General features: G+C 49.3%; 10 protein-coding genes across 10 annotated transcripts; 5 read left to right on the top strand and 5 right to left on the bottom strand.

Annotated features, from left to right (window-relative positions):
* Nucleotides 1–88: 88 nt before the first annotated feature.
* EI90DRAFT_3282117 (uncharacterized protein) lies at nucleotides 89–2149 on the bottom strand (the record flags this gene model as incomplete). Its single annotated transcript, XM_039066880.1, has 10 exons — nucleotides 1962–2149; nucleotides 1872–1908; nucleotides 1746–1818; nucleotides 1640–1694; nucleotides 1383–1581; nucleotides 1058–1321; nucleotides 455–985; nucleotides 333–403; nucleotides 227–273; nucleotides 89–172 (listed from the first exon to the last, which is right to left on the bottom strand). Coding segments are annotated over exons 1-10 (1536 nt in total), but the record flags the coding sequence as incomplete, so codon positions are not given.
* Nucleotides 2150–2156: 7 nt separating this feature from the next.
* EI90DRAFT_3076926 (uncharacterized protein) lies at nucleotides 2157–4019 on the top strand. Its single transcript, XM_039061692.1, has one exon. It carries the CDS (start codon nucleotides 2217–2219, stop codon nucleotides 3705–3707), a length of 1491 nt encoding a protein of 496 aa, XP_038911206.1. The 5' UTR covers nucleotides 2157–2216; the 3' UTR covers nucleotides 3708–4019.
* Nucleotides 4020–4074: 55 nt separating this feature from the next.
* Nucleotides 4075–6019, bottom strand: EI90DRAFT_3076929 (S-adenosyl-L-methionine-dependent methyltransferase). The gene is made up of 3 exons (XM_039061693.1): nucleotides 5276–6019; nucleotides 4901–5224; nucleotides 4075–4846 (listed from the first exon to the last, which is right to left on the bottom strand). Exons 1-3 carry the CDS (start codon nucleotides 5708–5710, stop codon nucleotides 4112–4114), a joined length of 1494 nt encoding a protein of 497 aa, XP_038911207.1. The 5' UTR covers nucleotides 5711–6019; the 3' UTR covers nucleotides 4075–4111.
* A 27-nt stretch (nucleotides 6020–6046) lies between these two features.
* On the bottom strand, nucleotides 6047–7063 carry EI90DRAFT_3076931 (WLM domain-containing protein). Its single transcript, XM_039061694.1, has 5 exons — nucleotides 7005–7063; nucleotides 6806–6947; nucleotides 6674–6742; nucleotides 6552–6611; nucleotides 6047–6493 (listed from the first exon to the last, which is right to left on the bottom strand). Exons 2-5 carry the CDS (start codon nucleotides 6884–6886, stop codon nucleotides 6218–6220), a joined length of 486 nt encoding a protein of 161 aa, XP_038911208.1. The 5' UTR covers nucleotides 6887–6947; nucleotides 7005–7063; the 3' UTR covers nucleotides 6047–6217.
* A 497-nt stretch (nucleotides 7064–7560) lies between these two features.
* On the top strand, nucleotides 7561–9210 carry EI90DRAFT_3130389 (CTLH/CRA C-terminal to lish motif domain-containing protein; the record flags this gene model as incomplete). The annotated part of the gene is made up of 6 exons (XM_039064301.1): nucleotides 7561–7614; nucleotides 7667–7831; nucleotides 7883–8098; nucleotides 8153–8275; nucleotides 8344–9036; nucleotides 9109–9210. 6 exons carry the CDS (start codon nucleotides 7561–7563, stop codon nucleotides 9208–9210), a joined length of 1353 nt encoding a protein of 450 aa, XP_038911209.1.
* Nucleotides 9211–9377: 167 nt separating this feature from the next.
* On the bottom strand, nucleotides 9378–15358 carry EI90DRAFT_3146978 (uncharacterized protein; the record flags this gene model as incomplete). The annotated part of the gene is made up of 24 exons (XM_039065487.1): nucleotides 9378–9405; nucleotides 9456–9522; nucleotides 9579–10080; nucleotides 10133–10582; nucleotides 10623–10648; nucleotides 10735–10940; nucleotides 10991–11112; nucleotides 11238–11312; nucleotides 11363–11449; nucleotides 11505–11664; nucleotides 11720–11774; nucleotides 11824–12023; nucleotides 12079–12144; nucleotides 12197–12571; nucleotides 12621–12659; nucleotides 12708–12804; nucleotides 12856–12937; nucleotides 12990–13118; nucleotides 13140–13182; nucleotides 13280–13692; nucleotides 13754–14121; nucleotides 14186–14321; nucleotides 14381–14560; nucleotides 14588–15358. 24 exons carry the CDS (start codon nucleotides 15356–15358, stop codon nucleotides 9378–9380), a joined length of 4677 nt encoding a protein of 1558 aa, XP_038911210.1.
* Nucleotides 15359–16475: 1117 nt separating this feature from the next.
* Nucleotides 16476–17324, top strand: EI90DRAFT_3076944 (dolichyl-phosphate beta-glucosyltransferase). Its single transcript, XM_039061695.1, has 3 exons — nucleotides 16476–16668; nucleotides 16689–16784; nucleotides 16835–17324. The coding sequence occupies exons 1-3, from the start codon at nucleotides 16552–16554 to the stop codon at nucleotides 17096–17098; spliced, it is 477 nt and encodes a 158-aa protein (XP_038911211.1). The 5' UTR covers nucleotides 16476–16551; the 3' UTR covers nucleotides 17099–17324.
* Nucleotides 17325–17959: 635 nt separating this feature from the next.
* Nucleotides 17960–19362, top strand: EI90DRAFT_3076950 (cell differentiation proteins Rcd1-like protein). The gene is made up of 5 exons (XM_039061696.1): nucleotides 17960–18474; nucleotides 18523–18629; nucleotides 18684–18973; nucleotides 19022–19091; nucleotides 19146–19362. The coding sequence occupies exons 1-5, from the start codon at nucleotides 18324–18326 to the stop codon at nucleotides 19209–19211; spliced, it is 684 nt and encodes a 227-aa protein (XP_038911212.1). The 5' UTR covers nucleotides 17960–18323; the 3' UTR covers nucleotides 19212–19362.
* A 132-nt stretch (nucleotides 19363–19494) lies between these two features.
* Nucleotides 19495–22773, top strand: EI90DRAFT_3076953 (uncharacterized protein). Its single transcript, XM_039061697.1, has 14 exons — nucleotides 19495–19578; nucleotides 19634–19786; nucleotides 19882–20243; nucleotides 20312–20398; nucleotides 20526–20946; nucleotides 21016–21102; nucleotides 21170–21247; nucleotides 21295–21379; nucleotides 21436–21574; nucleotides 21728–21790; nucleotides 21844–22107; nucleotides 22161–22203; nucleotides 22270–22431; nucleotides 22458–22773. The coding sequence occupies exons 1-14, from the start codon at nucleotides 19530–19532 to the stop codon at nucleotides 22529–22531; spliced, it is 2067 nt and encodes a 688-aa protein (XP_038911213.1). The 5' UTR covers nucleotides 19495–19529; the 3' UTR covers nucleotides 22532–22773.
* Nucleotides 22774–22893: 120 nt separating this feature from the next.
* EI90DRAFT_2390085 (methyl methanesulfonate-sensitivity protein 22) lies at nucleotides 22894–25301 on the bottom strand. Its single transcript, XM_039052962.1, has 6 exons — nucleotides 25192–25301; nucleotides 23970–25138; nucleotides 23439–23914; nucleotides 23248–23376; nucleotides 23000–23191; nucleotides 22894–22945 (listed from the first exon to the last, which is right to left on the bottom strand). The coding sequence occupies exons 2-5, from the start codon at nucleotides 25123–25125 to the stop codon at nucleotides 23081–23083; spliced, it is 1872 nt and encodes a 623-aa protein (XP_038911214.1). The 5' UTR covers nucleotides 25126–25138; nucleotides 25192–25301; the 3' UTR covers nucleotides 22894–22945; nucleotides 23000–23080.
* Between the last annotated feature and the right edge of the window lie 1362 nt (nucleotides 25302–26663).

Raw genomic sequence — 26663 nt, forward strand, 5'->3', positions numbered from 1 at the left:
GCCACCTCCTTGCCGTCCGGCTCAATTTGCACAGCCACGAGTTCAAGAGCATACGCTAAAACCGGTGCTTGTCCTGCAACCGCCATACCTCCTTGTGGTGGTGGTGGTGGTGGCAGAGGCAAATTAGCTTGTTCTTCTGAAAGTTGTGGCTCCTGTATTTCCACATAGCTGGCTAACAAGCCGATAAAGGTAAGAGCGAGGATCATTCCGCCTCAGGATAACATACCAGGGAACAGCCCAGTCTCGCCTTTTGAGTTAGTGCCCTGCCACCAACTGAAAAAAATAGAGCCCATTGCATTATTGCCAACATGAGTGTGCATCCAATCGCTCACTTTTCATCTAGTGCCTCAACATCGTGGATTGTCTCTCCCTCTTCGAAGCTTATTTCGTTGGATTCTTGGGCCTGGGGAACAAATATCTTTAGAATGTTTGAAAGGTCGATTGGACAACATACCTCATAAGGGTACGTCACCACAGCGCGGAATTGCTCCGTTGGTTGCACTTCCCCCAGCTCAACGCGCTCGGTCTGAAGTGTGAGTTCTTCAACGTCAGAGCCCTCGGGCTCAACAGCTGTTGGCAGTGGCGGCGGCGGTGGCGGCGGTGGCGGCGGTGGAGGTGAAGGCGGAGGCGGAGCAACAGTTGCAGTGGTATCGGTCTCAGAAGTTCCGTAGAGGATTCCCTTCGACTCTGGTGGAGATGTGTCGGCGGAAGCCATACTCGCCGCGGTTGCGGCAGCATTCATTCTAGCACCGAGTCCGATGGCAACGTTCCGGCCTACGCCCGCTTTGACACTTGCCGCAGCACTCCTTGAGTCTTCTTCCTCCCTCTGGGCCTTAGCAAGAGCTTGCCGCTCCGACCATGTTGGCCCCTTACCAGGCGCGGCTTTCCGCTGCGAAGCAGGCTGGTGCGCCTCGCTTTCCCGAGCGGCAAACGGGTTCACAAGCTTCTTGGGTGGAGCAAGCTTAACCGGTTGGTAGGCCGGTTGCTACATAAGAAGTATTGTGGGAAAGTAGATTGAGTTCCTCATGAAAGGAAGTGTGCTAATCCAAAATCTTACATTAGGAGTAATTATGTCGCGCTGAGGAACAGTGGAAGGCGCATGTTGAGAAATTATGTTGGTCGGGACAAAAGTGGAAGCTTGGCCAGAAGGTTTTCCAGCAGTGATTTTGGGAGAAGCTGGCAAGGCGACGGCAGGGACCGGGGGCGGGGGTGGGGGCGCATTATCCCAAACAACGAAGGATGATGGCGCTGTCTTGATACTACTTGCCGGCCGTAGTGGGATCTTTGGCTCCCCTTGCGCCGAACCATAGGCAGCACCTCCCTGTCAAGCCGAATGCCCCGGGGAGTACCGGGGTGCGGGGACGTGTTTCATGCTTACTCACCACAGGTGCACTTCTATCGTTTGAATTAGCCCTCAGAGAATTAATATCGGGCCTCCCCACTGGAGTATACGCGGTCCCAACGGGTGCAGGAGGCTCGTACTTCTGGGGCTTCTCCACATGGGCTGAGTATTTGGACCCTGATGCATTCCGAATCTTTTGCATGATAATATCTGGCCCCACATCCCCTTCGTTTCTTGCACTGACATGTGCATGAGCGAGATATACCGACGAGGCCATAAAGATACATGGGGACGTGCCTGATCACGACGTGTGCGCCTCGCAGAAAGTTGGCGACTTGAGTCGAATGGGCATCTACAGCAGATATGGGAATCACAAAATCTGCCGCGAACTACAGATGCGTACGAAATAAACCCTTCTTGGAAACCGGTACCCCCTCGCCAAGCCAATTAATTTGAACGAACTTGGTCAATTTGTTCTATCGCCATACTTAGTCAACGGCACAAAATTATGCGAGAGTGTCCGGCCTACGTTTGGATCGACAACTCGAGCAAAAGCATATTGTATCCTATGATGACAGTAATGCAGGCTACAGGTAAAAGCGGCAGCAGATGCACGTACCTGCCATCAGAGAATTCCTCTTGCAGACCTTCTAAACCGTCCGATCCTGTGGCTTGGACTTTGAGATCAAGGGCTCCAGAATAAGACAGAATTACCCAATTAGTGGATGGTTCCCCATTGAGCACGGCCTTGTATGCGTCTTCGATCTCTCGAGAGCTCAGGTTCAGCACTGACATTTTGGTAATCCGGAACTTGCCGTGGACCGAAACGCCATTTCAAAGAGGCGCGTCCTAATAGTTGGTTGGCACGACCCAAATGTCGCGTTCAGCATCGGTGAGAACCCCTGCGTCAAGGCTCAATAACTTGCTTGATGTTTCGGATATCTTCTCTGCCACGCCATCGCGTTCGGGGCCTGGAAAACACCGATCGGTTGCTTCACTGCGGTCAGTTGCTAAGGAGCATGCAAGCGAATTCAGTTATCTGGATGATGAACACAAGCAGGACTCTTCTTCGAGTGCGGGGGCGGCAGGGAGCTCATCTGCACGCTTCTCCTTGGCGCATGAACTCGCTGCTGCTATGATGCCAGAACCTAGTGTTGGATCAAGACTCCTTGCAGAGGAGTTTGGGGTCGAATTTGATGAGGGCGCAGAAGGGATTGAAGCACAGGATGAGGACGCAGAAATCCCTGTCGCTGGAGACCTGCATGATGACCCATCCTTTATTTCTGGTGGTTACCGAGAAAGCGACTCCACATCAGACGTCGACGATGGATCCTCCCTCCACCTTCGCGGCCGGTCGGGAGCTACAACCCCGATAATCAATGGGGATAATCACCTCTATCCTGGTGTTGTAGCATTTTCAACCCCCCATGCCGAACCCAGTCACCACAATTCCCATTCGCCAATGGCTGGTCAATCGCAGCGGGACCCTTTAGAAATATTTTCTGAAGACCTGGCTAGCATGGATGCTTTTATTTCCTGCCTAAAGAATCTCGATAGTCACTCATTGAATCCAAAAGCCTCACCCGCCTCTGCATTGTTCGAACCAGCCATCGAACGCTACACCTCAAATATGGTTCGACATATGAATGATGTTATGCGCGAACGCGAAAACCAAATTCGTGAACTTTTGGCCATTGAGAAGGAGTTCAAAAAGATCGGGAGTGAGTTGGGTGGGGATGATATTCTCGCATCACTAGAGCCACTCGGAGACACAGACGATCTCGTTGGCAGCACGGAAGAGACATCACGTCTTCCTTCGAGCGGAAGCCATCTGCTGCCGCTTAGGGGCATTGCTGAAGAAGATGAGCTCCATGAGGGTGATTCCGAAGCAAGTCATGATTCAGATGCTGATCCTGCAGAGCTTGACGTTGGTACTGAGAGGTTCGTCAACGGCCGACTGCAGCGAGCGTCCCTCCCAGTCCCAGGGATACCTTCACCCTCTCCACGCGGTGTGTCCGCCACACCTGGCAGCACGGTTTCTCACTTGTACCATATGCGCTCCGTCACTTCTTCCATTGCAAACTCTCTGAGCGTCCTCAGCGAACATGCCCAAGAAAATGGAGCGGCGACGGCAGAAGCGGGAAGAAAGTTGCGCGCCCTTAAATCCAAGATTGCCAGTTTGCGAAATGACTGGGAGAGTGCCGCTCGGAGTCGAGAAAAGATCGAAAGATGGGAGAATGGAGTAGACGGCGTTGGCACAAAGCCCGTTGACGGGCGAAAATTAGTTCAGGAGCAACTATCTGGGTTTGCCGCGGCATTAAATCACGCAAATTTGAGGACTCAGGCCATAATGGCTTCAGCCTGAACTCCGAAACCTCACTTCGTTCTCGATGGATCGGACGGACCTTACGCATTCGATCTTGCACCTGTACAACCCTATGACACACCTAATTTGCGTCCATACCTTCTGTAGAAGTTCCGATCTATTCATTCTCACCTTATCCTCGATAGAGCACCACTCTCAGCTGGGCCGCATTTACCAATGAGACCCATAATAATCCTCAGCTATTTACCCTGAAATCAGGTGGGGCGGATGATTATGTGTGGTAAACTGGCCGAACGACAATCACATTTGTGCTAATATTTTCTGTTCAGTATAAGGATGGACACAGGACTGGGTGACCACGTGCTTGAACCCCCAGTTAACATTAATATTGTGAACAACATGTACACCCTTACCTACTACGTTCATCCCGAACCAATGCTGTTTTAAAATAGGAATTTCACATTCTTGTAATAATCCAGCATTGGATTCTCCCCATTCCGTAGCGTGGTAGCTTCGACATTGCCGTATTTGTATAAGAAGTCCCGATGTGAGAATACTCTCCTTCCGGTGTAGGAGGAGACATCTACAGGAGACGCCCGCCAATTGCGAGAGAAGAAGTTTGAATCCAAGCGCGGAGTCGTCACAGAGATGCCCTCTTCTGGCATTGACTTTCTTGGTAGGGCCATCGTCAACTCATACATATTCTGTAGTTCGTCAAAGTTGGTGGGAAAGAAAATATCGAAATACCCAGGCTGGACCATGTATGTGGAACAGGGAACCATCGCATTTCCGACGCGTGTCTGAACGACTGGTGCATTAATTGCACCATTGTCGATTGTATCGGGAAGAGAAGAGAAGTCCGAGAGCAGCAGACGATGAAGTGGGAACTTATCTCGCAATATTTCGAGGAAGGAGAGTAGATGTGTGGGGACGAATTCAGGTCGAGAGAGATTGGGAGCAAAGGGCAGAGTGGCCCTAAGCCGCTGAAGGAATCGAGACGATTGTAGAGGTGAAACATGACCAGCTTTGGTCCTCAAGGTGAGATACTTCTGAAGCAATGGATCGGACAATGGCTCGTAAACTTCTTCGTAGTCCCCATCCTCCGTCGTAACGATTAACGCTTGATATGGCTCAAGAGTGCTTAGATGATACCGAATCATGTCATGAGCAAAATTGTCCTGGTTTGTTACTCAGATATGCAGTTAGAGAAACATCGCAATGGAAGAGCTCACAATCACCTCCAATGCCACGAAATAACAAGGCAACGGCACAATCTCATCCCATTCAAAGATACTCTTGTTAGCGATCTCCAAGCAAGAGGTGTGATGCTTTAGTTTGAGCCTCTGCAAACTTGCTAGCCTAGGGCTTATTTCGATAATGTGGTATCGTGTCCGCTCGTACACGTCAGGATACTCCAACTGAAGAAAGTCGAGCACGTTGCCCGCAAGAGTGCCATTTCCACCCCCTAGCTCAAATATGATAAAATCCTCATATGGAAAGTGATTGAGGAGGTATTCAGATGTGAGACACTGGGCGATGGCTCGCCCGTACCACGGCTAAACAATTGCTGAGGAACGACGGTGCACGATCTAACGAGAGTTCCGCACCTGAAATAATTCTACAGGAGTGTGCCATAGCTGTCGTCCTAGTACACCCGATCCTGGTACGGCTCCCTCATTCCCTACGTCGCATGCACCCGCAACCAAGTCATCAAACTTCTTCGAGCTCCGGATCCTGTTGAATTCATAAGGTTCTGTTGATGAAAGAATGGTTGCTTGATGGGAAAAATAACCATAATTTGGATTGTAAAGGGCGTCATGTATGAAGTCTCGCACGAGGACATTCACATTCTTTGGAGGAGTGGTATGTGTCGCAAGGTCCTGGGCTGTCAAACGTCGGAGTCCTTTCGTATCCGGTAAGGCATTATTGGAGAAGCCGGATGGGCGGGGATTGACACTCAGTAGCTCGCCATAATGAGAGAATGAACGAACCGACAACGACGGGCCGTGATAAATCAGTGGCAGTCTTGGTGCAAACCGCATTTAGGCGACCTGCACGTGAGACCAGATTCCTGTCAGGTCTGCGTTGCCAAGACTCCAGGCACGGAGTCGATTCATGAAATCTTCATCCAAACACCTCGCTTCCCCTGCATAAGGCATATTATGTGTATAAGGGGAAGAACGTGCCTTATGTTATAATCGCGGCATTGCAGCCGGACACACTGAGCACGACATCAGCGTCATTAGATATCGTGCTCTCAGCTCACACATTGCGCTTATCTGAGTGGCACAAAGGAACAAAGCACCAGCAGCAATGAAACCTTAGCTTTGTCTCAATGGTGGCAACATTTTGTTGACTAGCCAACCATTGGCACAAAGGGCATCGGAATGTCATATCAACAAGCTCTCGTGGTTGCGATGACACACTGAATAGCAATGGACTACAATGATACGATCCTGAAGGCACACCGAGTCCACAACAAGTAACCAAGAAGGCGTCACAAAGTCTAACAGCCATCGGTAAACAATCATCTATGCTGCGAGGAAGATTTAGAATGTGGCACATTTATCCTCAATCTCTTGTTCTTGCTCATTGAATCGCCTCATGGCGGCTTCTACAGCCCGTCGTCTTCGCTCCTCGATAGTGAGGTGGCCGCTGCCTTCGTTTCCCCCGAGGACGTTTGTGCCGCCCACAAGGCCTCCCCGATTCGGCACCACCGATTCAGGCTCATACACTGGGCCGGGACCTAGGGTATGCGTCCCTTCTCGAGCAGCAGTTTCAAACTCTACCATCTCACGATTGAGCAGAGAGTTAAGTGTCTTGAACTTGGCATAGATGCGTGGGTAAGGACCCAATATAAATTAAACGACACCGTCGACTCACATTATCGTCGTGGTCGCCCCATACATTATGAGTGAGCTCGTGCAATAGGACTCTGCGTATCTGGGGGGATTACTATTAGCTATTGTCGTATTGAGCCAACTGCGGATGCCATGCCTGCTTACTTCTGAGTAGAGTCGGAACCCATCATAACTGTCAGTTCGTATTCGCAACTTGACACTCTGACCTGCGTTCTGATGCGTTGTGAGCCAATCACAGAGAAGAGCTGAAATGATTAGGATCTGGCTGCTACATACCTCATTCAATCCCAGAAGATTAGGATGTTCATGCGGCGCTAACTCTGTCAGAAGCCCGACGGAGAACTTGTGCAATTTCATTACGTGGAGAATGGCTGGATCGTTGGCGATTTTAGTGAGGAGCCTGACTGCTTCCTCTGGGCTGGCAGAAAATTATTTGAATGTCACTGCCAGAGTCTCTTTGTTCAACGTGATGCACCTGGGTAAATGCTGGAGAGCCTCAATGCGATGAAAGCGATGCAGGGTTGATGCAGAGGAGGATCTGGTGGATGTGACCCGCTACAGGTGGAGGGTTGTTGCGTAGTACTGATTGTACAAATGGGATTACTTGCCCTAGATGGTCCACTGGCCTCCCGTCTGGCCATGATCTCGTTCCTCCGATTCGCCTCTCGTTCAGCAGATTTTAGGGTGTCGAGCTCCTGAGTCGTAGTGCCCAATAGTATGATCCTGACTCCCTCGGTAACGCCTGCATCGAGGAGTGAAGTCTCCAATGTGCCAAGATCCCGCTTCCCTTTCCACAAGAGCTTTTGGTTCGATGGAGGTACATCGGTGAGCCTCTGAATATGATCTAATAATTCGGAAACGGAAGAGGACAGGGGTAAGTCGATAAGATGCGCCTGTCCTTTGAACTTGACGGTAAATGTCATTGAGGTGAAGAGCAGACGTCGAGTTCCGAAGCACAAGCGCTGATTGGTAATCGTTCTTGTATGCGTGGGAATCTCCACGGCACCAGTTCCCTGCCTTCCGCCTTCAACATGTCCAAAGTAGGCACGGATAGTCTTTTGGTCTTCGAGCAACATCTGCAGAGGGTAGCACCTGTCGTGACCGGAGTTCAAATAGTTCGCTTACGCATGTTTACAGGTCCCGCACGAACAACTTCGAAAGGCGTTCAGGACAGCTCAACGCCTCCTCGAAAAGGATGTTGCGGCCTTTGCACCTCTCACAAGGGATGGAAATATGAATGCAGAGGAATTTTCCTCCTCAATAGAATCAATGATTTTAAGGATCGAAAGCTTGAAGAGGAAGGTAAGATGATCAACCATCCTACGCATCATAGGAACTGACATCTGCACGAAGTTAGCTGACTTGCACCATAATACAGTAATGCCATTGGAACATTCTCTACGACGTAGAACCAAAGAGTTAGCGGCTTTTGAGAGTGTCACCCACACTTCGGACGCTCGATATGGTCAATGGATTGACACTAGAATGAATCGCTGGCTCGTTGATTGGATGTTACGACAGGGCGACGTTGACTCTGCAAAGAAGCTGGCTGAGTCGAAGGGAATACAGGTATGTGCATATCAGCAGCCGACGCTTGATTCGAGCTGAGCCACACGAACTCAGACGCTTGTTGATATTGATTTGTTCGCCGAGATCAGGCGAATCAGAAGAGCCCTTGAGCGTCACAGTTGTCTGGAGGCGTTAGCATGGTGCAATGAAAACAAAGTTTCTCTACGCAAAATCAAGGTAGCGATAAATTAGTGCACAAAGACTCAGGCAAAGCACTAATTGAACTCGGACCCCATACTTCTCAGAGTAACTTAGAGTTCGAACTTCGCCTCCAGGAATTCATTGAACTAGTGAGGGAAGGGAAGTCAATTCCAGCGATTGCTTATTGCAAAAAGCACCTCACACAATGGCACGATACGCATACGCAGCAGTTCCGACAGGCTATGGCGCTGCTCGCCTTTAGGGCTCCCTCAGAAACGTGCGCGCCTGAAGCTGTCCCGAAGTGCGTCTCGCCGAAAGTCGGTGCGAGCCTTAATCGCTCCTCGTACAGGAAGCTGTACTCACCAGACAGATGGACGATGCTCTCCGAAACATTCACTGACACTGCTTACGCGTTGACCGCGCTTCCCGCCTCATCACCATTGCTGCTTTCGCTGTTCGCGGGCCTCGTTGCGCTCAAGCATCCAACATGTCTCGCCCAAGGCAGCCCTCCCCCAAATGCCCTCCCCTATCCATCTTCCACAGTATCGATAAAGGGCACAACCTTTCCCGCTCCGACTCCAATGCCTTTCCCATTTTCTGGACCTCCCCATATGAATGTAGAACCTTCCCAGCCTCCTTCACCCAACGTGGACTGCCCACTCTGTGATCCTCTTGGTTTGGGTGTACTTGCCCATCTGGTACCCTCTGCTAATCACCTTAACTCGACGCTTGTGTGCTACATTAGCGGAAAAGTTATGGATGATCGGAACCCACCCATGGCATTACGGAATGGTTATGTATACTCTTACCAAGCGAGCACCTTTCTTGCACACTGAACTTTCGTGTCAAGCTAATGACTAAGCTTTTAGGCTTTAGAGGAGATGGCCGCCAAGAATGATGGTCGTGTTACATGCCCTCGAAGCGGACTCTCTGCACCATTCTCTGAATTACGGAAAGTTTTCATCTCCTAAGAGTGAGCGCGCATTTAGCACCTGATACCGTTTCAACTTAACACAGCCGTGTCTCTCTTCAGCGTCTAACTCTCATCACATTGTATGTTCCAGACTTAATGTGTCAGTGTATCGTGTGTAGATTAGTTTGGATTGTATGTACATATACGTTGGCGACAAGATCATTCCTAATTATATATGGGAAGAGGAAGTAGCCTGAGGCACCGGAGTTAAAACCTGCCTCCATATTTCAGAGATAAACATACCGATCGGCATTAAATAGGAAGTTGTCCGAGACATCTTCCCCCTCCAAAAACCTCGTTGGGTATATTACTGAACGTAGATGCATGATAAGTGATATACCAAATCATCTTAACAAAGGCATTTACCTAAGTGGCCGCGTGTTTCCTTCAGCAGCGCTTCCATTTCATCCCGCTCCCATGCCTCCAAAGGTTCACCGAGATGCGTGGGACGCCTAGGCTTAACACTTCCATCAGGTGGGCCGCTGTTGCTACTGATTGCGCGGTCTCTTCCCTTCCTCCCTCTTGACTCTGATGAAGGTGTGTGTGGGTCATCGTCGGCCGGAGTGGCGCTTCGAGAACTCAAGCTGGGCCGTATAGGTCGTGATTGAGCCAGTTGCGACGGATCCTCTTTGGCATCAGAATCCATGGCTAGAGGTGATATTGGTCTCTCAGCTGAAGGAGCTTCCAGGTGTTTGTGCTTTTCATCTTCTGGACGGCTAGGGGCTTCTGAGCGAGCTGGAATAGAAGCGGAATCTTTCATAACTGGTTTGGTTATTCGATCGTGGTGCTGATGGAAGTCCTTGTATTGTTTCCACGTCGTCACTGAGTCGTCTGGTGTGCAATGGAAAACTTTGCGGAATATCTCCGTCTTAAGCGGGTCGTTAGGCAAAGAAAATGAAAGGTGTTCCTGACTGGCTTACATTATGGGCTGCGGTAGCTATCCAGACGTCTTTATAAAACGAGTCAATCAAAGGATCTTTGAAGCCATGGGGGTCGATTTTCGGTTTGGAATTTGGCAAAGTCCAGGGACTTCTGCCTACTCGAATGGTCGGGGGCTTTCGCACAGAAATCGTCTCTCCTTGGTGTGGGTCCGAATCTGCATGGATGTCATGGGCACGAGGGGGCTGATCTGTATCCAATGTCTCCGCTTCCGCTGGGATGCCGTTGGCTTGGGCGCGGACCTGCTCGATTTCAACCTGACCGTTCTCCATGACATCTTCAGGGGAATCTCCTACTTCTTGCCTAGCAGCTTGTTGTGATTCATCAGCAAGCAGCCGATTTTCCGTCACTACCTGCTCCTCCGTCGGCAGGGATCCGGAATCTGGAAAATTCTCATCATTCCTTCCATTTCGATGAGTTGAATGGTGGTTCTTGGTAGTATTGACGATTTGGGGGCTAGATTAGGATAACCTCAACCTTGCTTCCTGGACTCTCACCTTGGCGTCATCGTCTGCCCCGCAAAGGGCTAGAACAAAGGTTCAGTCCTTGTAGCACATCTGATTTTTATTCGGTGAGCCTTCACCTTCTCTAAGGAGGTCTTCCTTTGACCTAACTCCAAGACGGTTTTGACGAGCTCCTGGGACTTCCTCGGGCGGATGTGAAGGACTGTTCGCCATTGGATCCTCGCCGTACAGAGCATCCACATCCACACCAACATGTTCACGCATGAGTCGAATGCGCAATGTGTGTGCGAATCGGCCAACTGTAAACGGCCTCCCACCCATCATTCTGTATGATGGCGTAAGGCGTTGTGCTGATGCAGTACAGAAATGACTCACGAGTCTATCATATCGGTATCGCGAATTACAGCAACAAGCTCCGAATCACGGTCACCCCTTTGAGAGCGCTCATTGATATTTGCGGACCCGATGATGGCCAATCGATCATCCACAATCATCATCTGCAATGAAGTAGAGCAGTCAGGTTCAGAACTACCCGGGTTCAAAATGGATCTCCCTTGGCATGGATATACAACTAAGTACAGTAATCAGCATAGCGTCGGTTAGCATGACTACAACTGGTTACCTGTTCTGTAGTGAGAATCTCCCCCCGCAATTTCCCCCACGTCCTCAACGAAAAGAACGTAATGTAATCATTTGGCTACGCGACGCGTCAGTCACTGCTGCTTACTGGCTAGGAAAAGCACTCACATCAATACCTTCTTTGCGTAGCCTTGCGAAGATTGAATCGGGACCTCGCGAAATTGTCCGATTTTGGCACTCAAGAATCAGGCGGACCTGGAGAACATGAATCCTTACTTTTTCCATGGATAAACTCGATGGAACTACGCACCGCACTAGCATCGCTGTGGTCAATTGGGAAAGCAAAACCCGGTAGAAGGGGGATAAGGATACAAGCCCTCCATGGAGTTCGCTCTTGATGGGCTTTGATTATGCGACTGACCAGGGCATCTCCAATCTGGTTTTCGACTTTCACATCGTTGACAACGGTGCTGTATTTCCAGAATGAGTTTGAGGCTAGGGGCGCAAAAGAGGGAGCACCCGAACCTGGTGATGAAAAACTGATTTTCAATGTAAACGAAATGTTCTGACATTTGGATAGCTTTGATACCACTTAATTTGGACCACACGTGAGATAATGTATCACCCACCCTTGAGATAGGCATTTTGAATAGAATGCTCCACATGATGTTGGAACCCCATTGACCAATTGCCGGCGGACCGGCAAATCTGAACCTCACAAGTTCCAGTCAGACCAAGGTCATCCAACGCCTGAGGCCTGAACTCTGCCGGTGGGAGCAAAAATGGCATCAAGCGAGTATGAGCTTTGATGCGGAGGAGGTGGTTCCATCTGGGCCTTGATGTTTGGGAATCAGTAGAACAAAGCGGTAGAGAATGAACGTTACCTTTGAACGAAGTGTCGGCATAAATCTCGAGCAGGAGGACCGAGGATTTGGACACCGACATCATGCCTGGTAACATAGGCTTTTGGAACGCTACGCGAAGTTTGGGTAACAGACCTACCAGGGCATTCGAGGCACCTTTGAACGGTCAAACATATCGTCGTATGGCTTCGTTAAAGTATGAAACTCGACAACTCGCTCATTAGCATAATCCTTCCCTGCCCATGGTGTGACTGATTTCTCCTTCTTACGGAATTCGAAGAACATACCTGGCCAAATCCTTTGGCTCATATCCTGTGGATCGTCAACGAGGGCATGTTGAGGAGTATCCCACCTCCCGAAACACATATCAAGTCCGCCTGTGAAGGCGATCGCTTCATCAATGATACAAAGTTTCTCATGATGCGCCCAGTAAAATGTGCCGGTGGCAAAGTGAGAGGGCGAGCGCTGAACCATTATATTTGGGTGAAGGCTTTGAAGACGTTGCTTTGTGTAGCTACGGGGACGCGACTCAGCCAGGGACTGGTTCCACGCAACGCACTCACTTGCTATCTGTTGGCGTCGTCCTGCTCGAGAACTCCTTGCTGCCAATAAATTCAGTTGGTGTGATGTACTGAATACGGTGAGCTCACTAGATGATGACAAAAATTTTTACACCCTGCTCGGCCTTCCGTTTCAGCAGACGGTCGATACGATAGTGGTGTTTATTCGGTCGACGTAATTGCAGTTCTAGAAAAAACGGTCAGGCCGTGTGTCAAGGGCAAATTCCACAGGGCTTGCCAGGTGAAAGCCACCAATCGTGTATATAAATCTTCTCCTTCGCAAGATTTATCGCGCGGCTGACATTCCAAAAATAGTCCCTCTAAGGTTGGAACAGTCAATCGTTAGAATATGAAGGAGCCTGGATGACATACTCCATCGACCAACCACTGTGCAGCCACATTCAGCCGTATCGGTGCAAAACTGTCGAACCGGTTAGTTTTCGTCCAATGTGTTTTTTCGGCCATGCGCTCCAAGGACGTTATCCACTGATGAAGTTGTCGCTATCGATTCACACAACAAACACTCAGCATGTATCGGGTGTAAACAAACACATGTGACGCTGACCTCGTTTTTCGCGACAAGTCTCAGTCTCCGTTGCGAATTCTGGATATAGAAGGTATGCTGGCTAACATCCATCCTCTTCCCCTTTCTGATACCAAACCTATGTAGATCGGCCATCGCCGGGGATGCGTCTTCCGCTTGTGACTTGTGCCCCTTTTGCCGCAGCCTCATGGGCTGTTCAGCCGCGCCATTCGGCGGGACTTCGGAGGCCTGGGGGGTTCGCTTTTTTGCAATGCGCCATTCAGAAGAACTTTTCCCCTTGTCTTCCTTTGATATACGCAAGAACTTTGAGATGCGTTTGAAAGTCACGCCAGAAGAACTTGGTGAAATGGCCATCGAGTTGGGGTCGGGAAGCTGTTCCCTAGCATGAGCCGCCATCTCCTCATCTTCCGAACTGCTGTGGGAGACATAATCATCTTCGTCGTGCGTGCGAGGATCGAACACGCGGTAATACCGCTTTGGACGCTCAATTGAGAATTGAGAATCCAGGAAGAAAACGTCCCATATCGTAGTCTAGTGGAATAAAGGAGGTGAACTGTCCGATGAAGTAAAGATGTCAATAGGTGCTTCTGACCTCTCCTGGGTCCTCAACAACTACCAGATAGCTCTCCCTGACATTCCACCATCTCGGCTTGGCCGCTTCGCCTGATCCGATCCAGGAAAATCTGCGATTTGCACTTCTGCGGCTCGTTTCGCCGCTGGTCACCCTTAACAGACCCGCTTTGCCCTGGACGCCACCTGAATTTGCAAGAGCAATGTTAAGAGCGGATATCTCGAAGAAACGAGCGAGCCGATTTGCTTCGGGGCGAAACATGACAGCTTTGATCAGTGCGAGAAGATAGTTCTCAAGATGCATGCGCTGAAGACGGGCAAATGAAGCTCGGCGTTCGGCATGAGAGGCGTTGGGATTTTGGGATTTGAGGAATTTGAAATATGGCAAGCCTTGATGAAGTAGCATAATCTTTTTCTTATGACCCAGTTGAAGGCAGGTAGATAGGGAACGCACTTGTCAAAGGAAATTCCGGAAGGCCAACGCCGGCACGGCCATACACTTTCGCCACACGGTAGTGGGTGTGAAGAGTAACAAAGTCACGCAGCCCACGATATATCACCCATCTGGCAGCCCCATTTGCGTACTGACACTTGGACAAGGCAAAAAACTTTAGAGGGGCGAATACTTATTCAATATGCCGCCTCGTACCTCAATGCGAAAGACAGTATGTGTCCCTGAAATGGGGTGTACACTGTCGCTTACTCGAATTTTCAGATGGTGCAATAGAACAGGTATTCTTCTGTGGTCATGCTCGTCTCTCTCAAAGTGCATCCTCAATATAAGCGTTGCGAGCCCACCCGCGAGCAACTCGTCCGATATGTTTATGCTCTGAGGACCAGCAGAAGCGGCACTTACACTAGCAGCATTGGACTGGCCCGGGATGAAGCGATTTTTGATCAAGGCCCAACGACGTGAGGCGAGCCGGGCGGTGGTGGAGCGTGGTGGCGTCCCGGTATTTTCTCCCAATCGCGGTGACCCATCTGCTGCGGTTGTACCGTCTTTATCCCCAGAAGCATCACTTGTGATAGCCCCGTTGGAAATTGTGCCCGGGAGGGGAGAGCCTGAGCCATCCTTACGCGGTCTGAGCCTGCGCGTCGCGAACTCCCAGGTGACAGATCTGCTGGGCAGTTTGGAGGATCCCGGAGCCTCTGAATGGGAGCTACTCCCCTTGGGATTGGTTAAGGTGCTGCCTGGCTTCCTATGACTCTCGCTCGCCCCAGGGATCTGAGTGTCCGGCAGTGGTTCCTCGGCAGCTGAACTCAATCCAAGGGGCTCTTCGACCCATCGACGAAAGAAGCCCTCTACATCCACGCTCCCCAGCCAGCTAGAGCGACGTCTTCGAGGCGCCTTGGAAGAAGACGACTCGGACCACCCTCGTGAGGACGGGTGGTCCATTGGACCGCGAAATGCTGCGTTCGAGTTTATAAAGTTGACTGCATCGGGATCCTCAATCTCTTCTTCATTGTCACAAAGATCCATCACATGTTGGGACCGATTGGGAAACTTGGAGGAAGAAACATCATTTGCCATCGCGTCCCTGTTGTTTCCATCATGCGTAGTGTCATTGGTGATTTCGTTGACCTCTTGTTCTTGGATCTTCAGGGGAGCCTCGTCAAGCCCAGACATTTGAGTACCTTCACTAGGAGAGACACAGCAGGCCTATTGCCTGAGACAGTTCCCGATTTACAGCCAGGTGGCAGTGCCACCTTTCGGATGGGAATTGCCGCTGAACATTTCGCATGTTTGTGAGGTTCCCCTGCCCAATGGCTGTCCGGTAATGTAATTATTGAGTTCAAACCACTTCAAATTCAACATTGTTCTATACGAAAAACATTCATCTTGGATTCTTTTTTTTTACATATCTTGTCTTACGACGAGATGCTCATCTGGCACAACAGCTCTCCTTTGATGGTGAGCCCTCGAACCATTTTCCGAATTTTCAGACCAGTTTTCGATCGCAGATCTAGATGTCTAACCCGGAGTTTTCAGTGAGGATTCCGGGCTTTACCCCCAAATGGCAATTTTCCCGGACAACAGGGTCCACGGAAGCAATGACACGCAAGGCAGCCCATTCATTCGCGATCAATCAATATGCTATTTCAGTCTAGCGCGTCGTGGCAACTCTGGTAAGCCAGCCACAGTCAAAGCGCGATGACATGGATAGATGCACTTTTGGGGATGCTGGTGGCTGCTCTGTTGGTGAGCATTCTTCATTTCTGCTAGACTTTCTTATGATGATGCCCTGTTCATCCTTGTTCTACGAGCTGGGGGTCAGTCTGACGCTCTGGCGAGGACGATTCATTGTTGGGCTTGAGCATCGTGCTCTTAGTTCCTGAAAATTACCCTCAAACTCTTTCCCCAGAGTCCCCGAAACTGACTGTTTTTTTTGCAAGCTGTATAGCATCATACACATTCTCCTTGTTGTCCTTTCACCACGACCTATAACCTATCTGCCGAGCGAAAACTTCTACCGCACCTCCTCCCTAGCAAATGAGCCTCTTCCGCTTCCCTCCTTGGATGATGACCCTACTCTCGACCTCTCAGTTATCATTCCAGCATACAACGAAGAGATCCGCCTACCATTCATGCTGGCCCACTCTCTCGCGCATCTCACTTCTCCAGTCGCTCCTTCACGCTCCTTCGAAATTATAATCGTCAATGACGGCTCAACCGACAATACTGAAGAAACTGCCCTTCAACCGCATGCCAAAAGTGACCCAACGAAATTTGAGATCAGAGTGGTAAAATTATTCAAAAACAGGGGCAAGGGCGCCGCGGTGAAGCATGGGGTTTTGCACGCGAGAGGGCGTCGTATCCTTATGGTGGATGCTGATGGTGCGTCCAACTTTTCGGACGTAGAAAAGTTGTGGGATGAAATGGACCTCGTTGAGAAGAATGGCCATGCAATCAGTGTTGGTAGCCGGCACATCTTGTTGGTACCGACGCGGTTGTGAAGAGATCTGTTGTCCGAAATCTCCTCATGCATGCATTGCATTTTATCCTCCGAACCCTGGGCGTGGGTCACGTCCGCGACACACAATGCGGCTTTAAGGTAGGAAGTCAACGTAGTTTCGATCGCCATCTGAATGGGGGCCTTTCTAGTTGTTCGCCCGGAATACTGCCAGGGCTCTGTTCCCAACCATGCACATCTCTCACTGGATCTTCGACGTTGAAATTCTATTGATGGCCGACATCCTCAACATTCCTGTCGTTGAGGTGCCCGTGGGATGGCACGAAGTCCCAGGTAGCAAGATCAATCTCGTCACAGACAGCCTCGGCATGTTGAGAGATTTGCTAATTCTGAGGGCGAACTATGCAGTCAGAAGATGGAGCGTCCCCAGCCGTGGCAAGTCCAAGATAGACTGACTGTGCAGCACTGTTAAGATGCATATATACAACCATGATATTCTCCAGACGTGTGTAAATTACTGACATCGCAAGTACTTGTGCCTGTGTTTTCTCAGCGACAGAGCCACCCCTGGCCCGGTCCCCTTCATTAATGATGTGACAACTTACATCCCGCTCGTTTCCCTGCATCACTGTGAGTCTTGCATGGGCGTATACCTCAAACGCCTCAACATTATGGTGCGCTTATGAACGACATCATCTGGGCATGTGTACTGTGCGATCATTCACCTAAGAACCCACTTTTTGTTATTTAATGGAGGTACGAGGTTAAATATAAATTAGACTTGTGTGCGGTTGGACTAAGCGCTCTCTCTGTGTCTTTTTTCGCGCTTGGCACATTACCCGGTGATGCCTTCATCTTATGCGCCGTACCCGCTGTCGGCCTTACGCATACTGTGTCTTCCGAGGCTACAGTCATGCCGATTCAGGTTTTATTGCCGCTGCATACCTGGGTCGATTTCTTCGGACGAATTCCGTATGTGTTTATTCGTCCGCCTATGCTTCTGGGCTCTGGCCCTCTTATACCTCATCCTCTGCTAAAGACGTTTACCTTGTTTCTTTTTTTAGTCTCATTTCTTTTAGCCTGAAAGCGATTTTTGACGTAGTTTTCTCTCGGAGTCCCTTACTTCCGGTAAGCGTTTCGGAGGAGGGGTGTTGTGACCTCCGGTTACTCTCGGTGGGTTGGATCCCGAGTGCTTACTCTAGTTTTTCTAGGTTTCTTTATTTTCGGTTGTTCCCTTGTTTTTGTAACAATGTAAATTCAGAACTGGCCAGAGTCAAGCTGACCAATATTATGTAATATTTTACACCCAGTGTCCACGTGATCATCAACCTTTGCACCGCGGAAAAAGCGGTAGGCACCACGCTCAGTGATGATGAGTGTTACGCCTGCAGCTTATAGTATTCAGCATACACAACCTGGACCACTGGTTCCGTCATCGCAGATGCAAACTCCACAGCAGATTGTCCCTCAGCAACTTCTTGCAGCAAATGATCCCAAGATTCATACGCTCATTCTTGAGCTCATAGATCCAATAACTAGGGAGTCGTCTCTCTTGGAGCTGTCGAAGAAACGCGAGCAGTATGAGGATCTAGCTCTAGTGCTGTGGAACTCTTTTGGTGTGTCCTCTCTCTCATCTCCCTAACGAAGAAGTTCAAGCTGACTTTCGAGGTCGGAGGCATCATGGCCGCATTACTGCAAGAAATCGTTTCGGTTTATCCTCTTTTGTTCCCTCCTTCCCTCACTGCGCATGCCTCTAACCGTGTTTGCAACGCTCTCGCTCTACTGCAATGCGTTGCCTCCCATTCTGACACCCGTCAGTTGTTCTTGAATGGTTTGTCATCAATTTGGATCTTGTCAACTTGCTCATCTCATTTTACAGCCCATATTCCACTGTTTCTGTATCCATTCCTTAACACTACCTCAAAAACACGGCCCTTTGAATATTTGCGTCTCACATCTTTGGGTGTCATCGGCGCCTTAGTGAAGGTGCTGGCTATGAAATATCTCCGTTCTCGTGTTTCTGACTGCATGTTTCAAAAGCAAAATGAGAACTCCTCAGTTATCCACTTCCTACTCTCAACTGAGATCATTCCTCTCTGTCTTCGGATTATGGAGACAGGATCCGAATTGTCGAAAACCGTAGCGATTTTTATCGTCCAAAAGATCCTCCTTGATGAGACAGGACTTACGTACATTTGCCACACATACGAACGCTTCTACGCGGTTGGAACCGTCCTTAGCAATATGGTCAGTCAACTGGTTGAACAACCCGCCGTTAGACTGTTGAAACATGTCGTTCGTTGCTATTTGAGGCTGAGCGACAATCTAAGGTATGGATTTGCCGTCCGTGATTGGCGCATCGACACTCATTTACATAGGGCCCGCGAGGCACTTCGTGCTTGTCTTCCTGAACCTCTTAGAGACTCCACTTTCTCAACGCTGCTGAAGGTTTGATAGCATTAACTTGGTAATGCTGAAGTGATGCTGATATGTTGTGAAAAGGGTGATATGGTCACGAAACGCTGTTTGGCGACGCTTCTGATGAATCTGTCGGAGCGCCCTGAGTAATCCAATGTCCTGAACGCTTTGTGCTTAATATCACCTACGGTCATCCATTTAGCTATTGCTTAGTTTTCTATGTATAATACGATCTCGCGATGTAGAAGGTTTGGTTTGTTTGTAGCTGAATGGACTTGAAGTACGATATGTGCATGTTCTCTGTTTTTATCGCTGGTGAAAAGATTGTGCCAAAAAGTTGTGATAATTCCATCAAAGAGGTACCGTGTCATGCTCAGCAAAGTGCAGCGTGAGCGTGTGATTGATACATATTGTATTCAGAAGTTTGAATTGTTGCCTTTGTTTTGAATCACTCACAACCTTCCATTAATGCAGCACAAGTCTGCCACGACAGATCCAGCTCACCTCCACCACATTGGTAAACTGGCGTCCACTTTCTCATTTCCCTGCACTTACCTCGCCGTCCTTTTAAGAGTCTGACTCGTCCGAGACTCATTCGTCCGATGAGTTCGACTGGGAGGCGGATATCGAAGAGCGCGTTGTAGACCTCACCAAGAAGGCCACCCGTCTGCGCCGACTTTGGTTGCTCTTTCTCAAGCTCTCTTCGGGCCTCCGTATCACCCTCTGTGAGTTGCAGCACCCGTCCTGACAATGGTTGTTACAGACTGACGAGTTCTCTGTCAATGATCCAAATCTTGGCTCACAAATCGACGCGTATCAGTCGGAATATTAGGCTCAGCCATTTTCATTACTCCTTATCTTGTTTTTCTTCTTCGCTTCCCTCATTCGGTCGTGTATAAGCAAGTCACAACTTGGAGCATTTGGTTTTCCGTCACATGGGCTGCTGGTGCTCTCACTTCTCTCGTCGTCAATGCGTCACCACGCCTCATCCTAGGGCTGATACTGACAATATGGGGAAAGCCGCCCGAGCACATCAAGACCTATCTCGAGCTCTTTATGGCGGTTTCATTCTGGCTTAAACTTGCCCTCGACATAAGCTGGCTTTGGATCGCATTGGGCCTGATTCGCTCACAAGTCCAGCCTCCGGGACATTATTGGTTGTGGGTGAACAGAACTTGTAGCGTGCGCTATGTTTTTCTACAATATGCTTCCGAGATTTCAACGTCGTGGTCACCATATTCCTGGGGCAGGCTCTTTTTGCTGCAGGCATCCTCCTTCTGGCCGAGAAAGTACTGTTACAATTCATCGCTATTCGTTTCCACCAGAAAGCTCTTGCTGTAAGCATGCCTGCGCCACTAATAATATATATATTTTACTCAATGATTCTTAAGGATCGCCTCGCTGAGGTAATTTGATTGCTACTTGGCGGCACATTCAACATTCCCAGGCTCTTGTTTGTTGTAGAACCACCTCGCTCTTCGTGCACTGGATAAACTCTCCGTGGCGCCCGCCGCCTCCAAACCTCGCAAACGACGGGAACAGCAGTCGGTCAAACCCCACAAACACCTTGATTCGCGTGGCAGTTCAATGGATATTCTTAATACTATAGGTCCAGGCCAGACTCAGAATCCATACCATAATACATCGGGTGAATCAACTGTTGAACATTCTAAGGCGAATTCACCGATCGAAAGATCGCGCAGGAATTCGTATGACGAACCTGTGATTACCGAGAAGATAGGGAGCAAGGGGAGGAAAAATGATCGGGGGGGTCGATCGAAGAGGAAAAAGAAAAAGATAACCGCTGCAGTGATGGAACAATTAGGAGTGGCTATAGGGCAGGTTGCACTGAAAAATTCAAAGTTCAACCGCGCTGGCGAAATCGGTTAGTTTATTGTGCTCGATGGAAACACTCAGTGAGACTGCTCTGCTACATTGGTGTCACCCATTACAGGCTCCTTATATTCAGCACGGCAACTCGCAAAGCAGCTTTTCGCTAACCTTTCTTCAACGTCGCCGCGATCGTATCTTGTTGTAGAAGGTATGGTTAAATCCGGTCTTTGAAATAATGCATTTCCTCGTCGTGGCTGACGTCGTTTCGCTGCAAGATTTTTATCCGTACTTCAAAAGCAAGGAAGAAGCAACAAGTGCATTTCATCTCTTCGACAAAGACGACAACGGAGATAGTAAGACCGCATTTCTTCCCTCATCTACGGGCTAACACTCCGCCTAGTCTCAAAGAAAGAAATGAGAGAAGCTGTCCAGAGTATTTATCGTGAAAGGAAAGCGCTTACCGCCAGCCTAAAAGACATAAGCAGGTATGCTGGAACAATCATCGTATCCACTTCTTTCCTGATGAACACCAACCGGCTAGCGCTGTTGCGAAACTTGATGGCGTGCTTGTTGTTGTTACCCTTCTGATCTTGTTTTTCATTTGCCTGCTTATTCTCAACCCTAACGATACTGTGCAGTCGCTCGTACCTCTCGCGACGCTGGTGCTTGGGTTCAGGTTGGTCTCCCGCGTTGTTTCATGACATTGCTGCAGTGCACCTATTTTTTCTTCTCATTACAGTTTCGTATTTGGTCACTCTGCCCAAACGCTCTTTGAATCGGCGAGTTCGGGCAGTGCAAAAGGACCTGATTACATATCTGATGTTCAGGTATAGCTCATATTCATCTTCAGTACTCATCCCTTCGATGTTGGCGACCTCGTCATCATCGATGATCAAGTATGTCTGCACTCACAGGCGTCCAATTCTTTTATCGATTTAACCACCCTCAGGTATTGTTCGTAAAAGAATTTGGACTTTTTTCGACCGTCTTCACTCGGGTGGACGGGCAAGAGATAATCGCTCCCAATTCCCTGCTTGCCAGCAGCAAAATTCTCCATAATGTGCGCCGTTCAGGGTCGATGTGGGAGACAACCAACTTGATGGTTGCGTATGACACACCACTTCAACAACTCGAGACATTTAAGCTAGGCTTGCGCACATACATGGCGGAAAATTCACGGGAGTGGGGTGGGTGCGAAGTTTACATTGACAAAGTGGGTTATCTTGAAGTCTTGTACTCTGGTCACTCAGTTTCTTAAATATACAGATGGAGTTCCAAAATGAGATCACACTAATCATAGCTATAGAACGCAAGTTCACTGTCCCCAGCTCATATTTCCGATTCAGACGGCATGTGTCTGATATTTTTCTGTTAGATCGCGCCAACTGGCAAAACTGGGGGGCTCGTTGGGATCGCCGAACGAAGTTCATGCGCCGAATGAAGGCTTTGCTTGAAGAGCTTGACATTGGCTATTGCATGCCGCTGCAACCAGTCAGCTTCCATCCATCCTCCGTCTCCGCCACGAATGCCAGGCCTGGTGCCCTCGATTCGTTGGTAATGCAGGTCATGTAGGAGGAGAGCGTGTGCGCGGCCAAGCGCCGGACTCCACGATGCCGGCGCAATATGGGAGATACTGAATTTGCCATCGCACGATTGCAGAGTGGAGGGGTGACATTCCTTTGTCACTCTTTGGTGCGTCCTAAGGGTCGATACTGCAAGGTCGCCGTCACTAATCAGCACATTTCTTGATGTCCGATATCCATAACAGATCCTTTTCCGTATCATGTTTTAGAACTTTTGAGTCCTTTAAGTGCTGTGCCACAGTAAGGCAAAAACGTCCATATAAAACTGCCTCCGTCGATGTATCCAGTATATTGTTCTGATGAAGTTCATATCAGGAAAGTGTGTGCTATATTTGAACGTGCGCACCTTATACTCTTCGCGCATCACTCCGACCATACACCGCAGGTGAGCTCGAGCTGTTTCATTGCAAACAATGATTGCGGGAGTGTCTTCTGTTTCCTGTCTTCTCCGCAAGCTTTGTATGATGGCTTGTTATTCATGTCCGTCAGTGGGACTGGCTAAGGCAGATCTCGAGGGCTTACTGAATATCCAGTGAGATCGTCGTGCTGCAAAATCCGATGCAGGCATCTTAGCAATGTTCTCATGCTGATTGTTGACGCCCTCTAATAAGAAATGTCGATGTCCAGCAATGCTGAACAGGCTGGCAGTGAAGCGAGGTTGTATTGTGATGCGGCAACAGGGCAAGCATTCAAACCAAACTTCAAGGAATTCCTCTTTGAAAGACTGGGAAGAATTAGGCAGCAATTTCACATCCAAAGGAAGCCTATACCTCGTATATTTTTGGGCTCAACTCCAAGGTTTCGATAAGAAACCGCATCCCAGCATAACGACTGACAACGGGGTCGGAAAATCGTCGCCATGAGTCCGGCGCATACTGAGGAATATAGTCATGCCATTTCTGCGATGATGATATCAACGAATCTCGCTGGAAGAGCTGACATTAGCACGAAAATGGCTCACCCGTAGCCCATTCTTTATCAATATAGCAGCAAATCCAACCCAACAATCTGCCCATATATCGAAGAGCCCAATGACATTTATTTCAGCTGTTGCGTGCTTGAGAATAAGATGTATGTTCTGAGCTAGATCTTCCTGTATGATCTTCCCGCCATCAAAAATCAGTGCGATATTAGAGACTCGTGGGAGGGGGAGTACCTTCGCAACTTGGGATTCCAGATTGGTATAAGGAGTCGGGATTGATTCATCACCGTTGATTGCTGCATTGAACTCCTCGTTTTCTAAAAGCTCAGTGTCCAAGGAGTCAAATAACTCATCCTGACTTCCATCTGGAGATGCGGAAACCAGACGTGGAAGTGACGGAATCGCGCCTGCGCGGGCCTGGAGGAAAGACCAGATATAGTGCCCCACATCTGGACCAAATTCGGTCGTAGCATCATGACTCTCCCACACACATCGCAAAGCGTCGACGAGACACTCTGACAAAGCAAGATGAGCGAGTCTCCGACATGGTAGAACTATCAATTGACATACTGATCCTTAAAAATTCTGGATCTGGATAAGGGATTGCAGCCTCATGATTGTTAGTTGATTGTGAATGCTCAAGAACAGTTACCATCGCGCGGAATGCCATGCGAAGAAGATTGCTGTTCTGTAACTGAGCCTTCTGCAGGGCTATATCCATAGTCTCAATCTGGCATCGATCTCGCAATGCTCTAAATTCAGTTATTAAGCAACAAGTGATCGAGGAAAACCATTCCAGTCCTTCGGAACATCCCATGCCTTGCTTCACCGATGCCACGGTGAAATACATCATAGCACGAATGAGTGCGTGTCGGGACTGGATGTCACCCGCCTGGAAATCGGTGAATTGGCGTGCTTGCCGGATGCGGGACTTGAGTGTATAAGGTGTGGGTTCAAGGAGGAACGCGACAATAGTGGATGTGAGGCGGTTGTATAATTGGGATAGTTCGTAGTTTGTGGGTGCACTGGGGTTGATGAACTGAACCGTACCCCTTGGAAAGCTGCTAATCAACTTTCGAATCTGTTTGTTTGCAATTTCTTGCGGCAGAGCTCGATGTATGGCGAGAGCCGTCCAAATAATTAGGCGCAAATAGATGTCAAAAGATTTGTCGTCCCTGTCATAACTAATTTCCTGCGGCAAGAACACCCAATCGGTAATGAACAGCGGAAAATTGGGCTCTTCGTTATGAAGGTTCGCATAATTTCGGAGGAGGAATATTTTGCGCAACATGCCCAGGGTGGGTGACGATAAGCGGAGGTCCCAACCCCATTGTGATGCAAGCACCACACATCGCCTGAAAAGATATCGCGACTTTTTATCAACGAGTTTATCATCTCCGACGTCGGGCCGGCGTTCCGTATCTAACCAGCCACAAGCTTCCGCAACAACCTCCCATGAATCTTTCATGAGCGGTTCATTATTGATATTTCCGGTGGCTCCCATCTGGGAAAGAGCGCTCAGCAGGAATACTGCCTTCCAAATTTCTTCTCCTCGCGATATCGACTCCTGGGGAAATTTGTCCTTCAAAATCAAAACAACCTGGTCCCACAGGGCTGAGGGAGACGCCGTCCATTTGACAACGTGTGAGATATGAATCACACAAACCCACAACTCTACAACAGTACTCTTGATGGTGATTGGTTTCTGGGCCGTTGAACTAAGCATTTCGATGACCGAGCTGAGTCCTACGTCAATGAGAGCAGAGACCAGATTTCGCAAATGCCTGTGTACTCGCATAAACTCGAATCTGCCTGCACCAGTCTGACAACAGGCCATTCTTATGGTCATCTCAACTGCTAACCAGCATGACCAAAGGGAACGGAAGGCCAATGCCTCATCACGAGTTCGGTTCTCTTGCCGCCACGCGCAGGTGCGGGCCCAGTTTTCGACGAGAAGGTCATCCAGCATTTGGATCAGTTGAGCTTGGTTTCCCGGGTCGCCTTTAAGCATGAAAAAGTGATGGGATGCCGCCTGTGAACATCCTAGGATTAGGTCTATTGCAACCCGATAGCCATCGTCACAGGGGGTCCTTCCTTCACACCAATTTCGAAGGCCATCAACCAGTTTCGGCACCAGGCCCTCAAATTCTTTGCAGGATCCACCATGACTATACCATTGGCCAAACACATTATAAACCAAAGGGAAATCGGGCGCGGATGAAGGGGGATTGCCAGCAAAGCGAATTAATTGGACGAGTCGAGTGTCAAGAAGGTACGGGAGTTCGGATTTGTGAGTATCAAGACGAAGCTTTGGTACATGCCATGCTACTGTGGGAGGCGTAAGGTTTGATAGTTGGCCCTCGGGTGAAGAAGTAAAAGCTCTCGCGCTATCCAGGGACTGATATCCAGAAGTCAAATCATCAGAATCCGACATGTCGCCCTGGGCCATCGCCGGACCGTGTATCACGCTTTCGTCATCAGATGTAACTGCAACAGACTCTCGCCGGTTCCCAGGAGCACGATGCAGGCCTTTCCCAGCCATTGATCGGGTAAAGCGGCCAGAATCTTCGATCGGACCCTCACCTTCCAAAACAGTGATTGGTTGCACCGTTCGCCTCTTGTTTGGATGATGTCTCTTAGCTACCATATGATATCTCGCTGCTGAATTCTGCTGCGCCTGCGCCGCATCTGGGTTCGATGATAGTTGAGGCAAAACTTGTGCGTCGTTGATGGAGGTGACTGGGGAAAGAGTCGTATTCATTAAAGATCGATTGTCTGATTTGCTAGGCGAACTTGCATGTGAAATGAACTGAAAATTGCGATCAATCTCCATATGATCGGGAGCGTGTTCATGTTTCCAACTTGACACGTAGCGTCCCTTACTTTCATGGACCTGCCCTCCGGGAAAGACTCCGGGATGTTTTCGGTCTGATGGAGTCGCACCCGAAGTGTTGACAAAAGGAGGCACCTTTTTATGCGAAGGACGCTCTCGACGGACCCGGGGGCGACGCAGAGACATGCGGGAGTCTCTCCGACTTCGGCTAAGCATGTAATCAATTTTGGGCTCGGGGAATCGCAAGAGCGACGATGAGGATGTTTCCCGTCGATGCTTGCTAGGTGGACGTCCAATGACGCTGTTGTCGGATTGAGACAGGCGAAGGTTTTCACTCCTCAAATCTTCAGAGGACTGACTGGCATCCGCCAATAACACAGGCTTATCTTGCGGATTGAACATCCGTCGTCGAATTACAGCAACCCCACGAT

The sequence above is a fragment of the Cantharellus anzutake genome (genome assembly GCF_015039405.1).
Source record: "Cantharellus anzutake strain C23 chromosome Unknown EI90scaffold_65, whole genome shotgun sequence".
Classification (NCBI taxonomy): domain Eukaryota; kingdom Fungi; phylum Basidiomycota; class Agaricomycetes; order Cantharellales; family Hydnaceae; genus Cantharellus; species Cantharellus anzutake.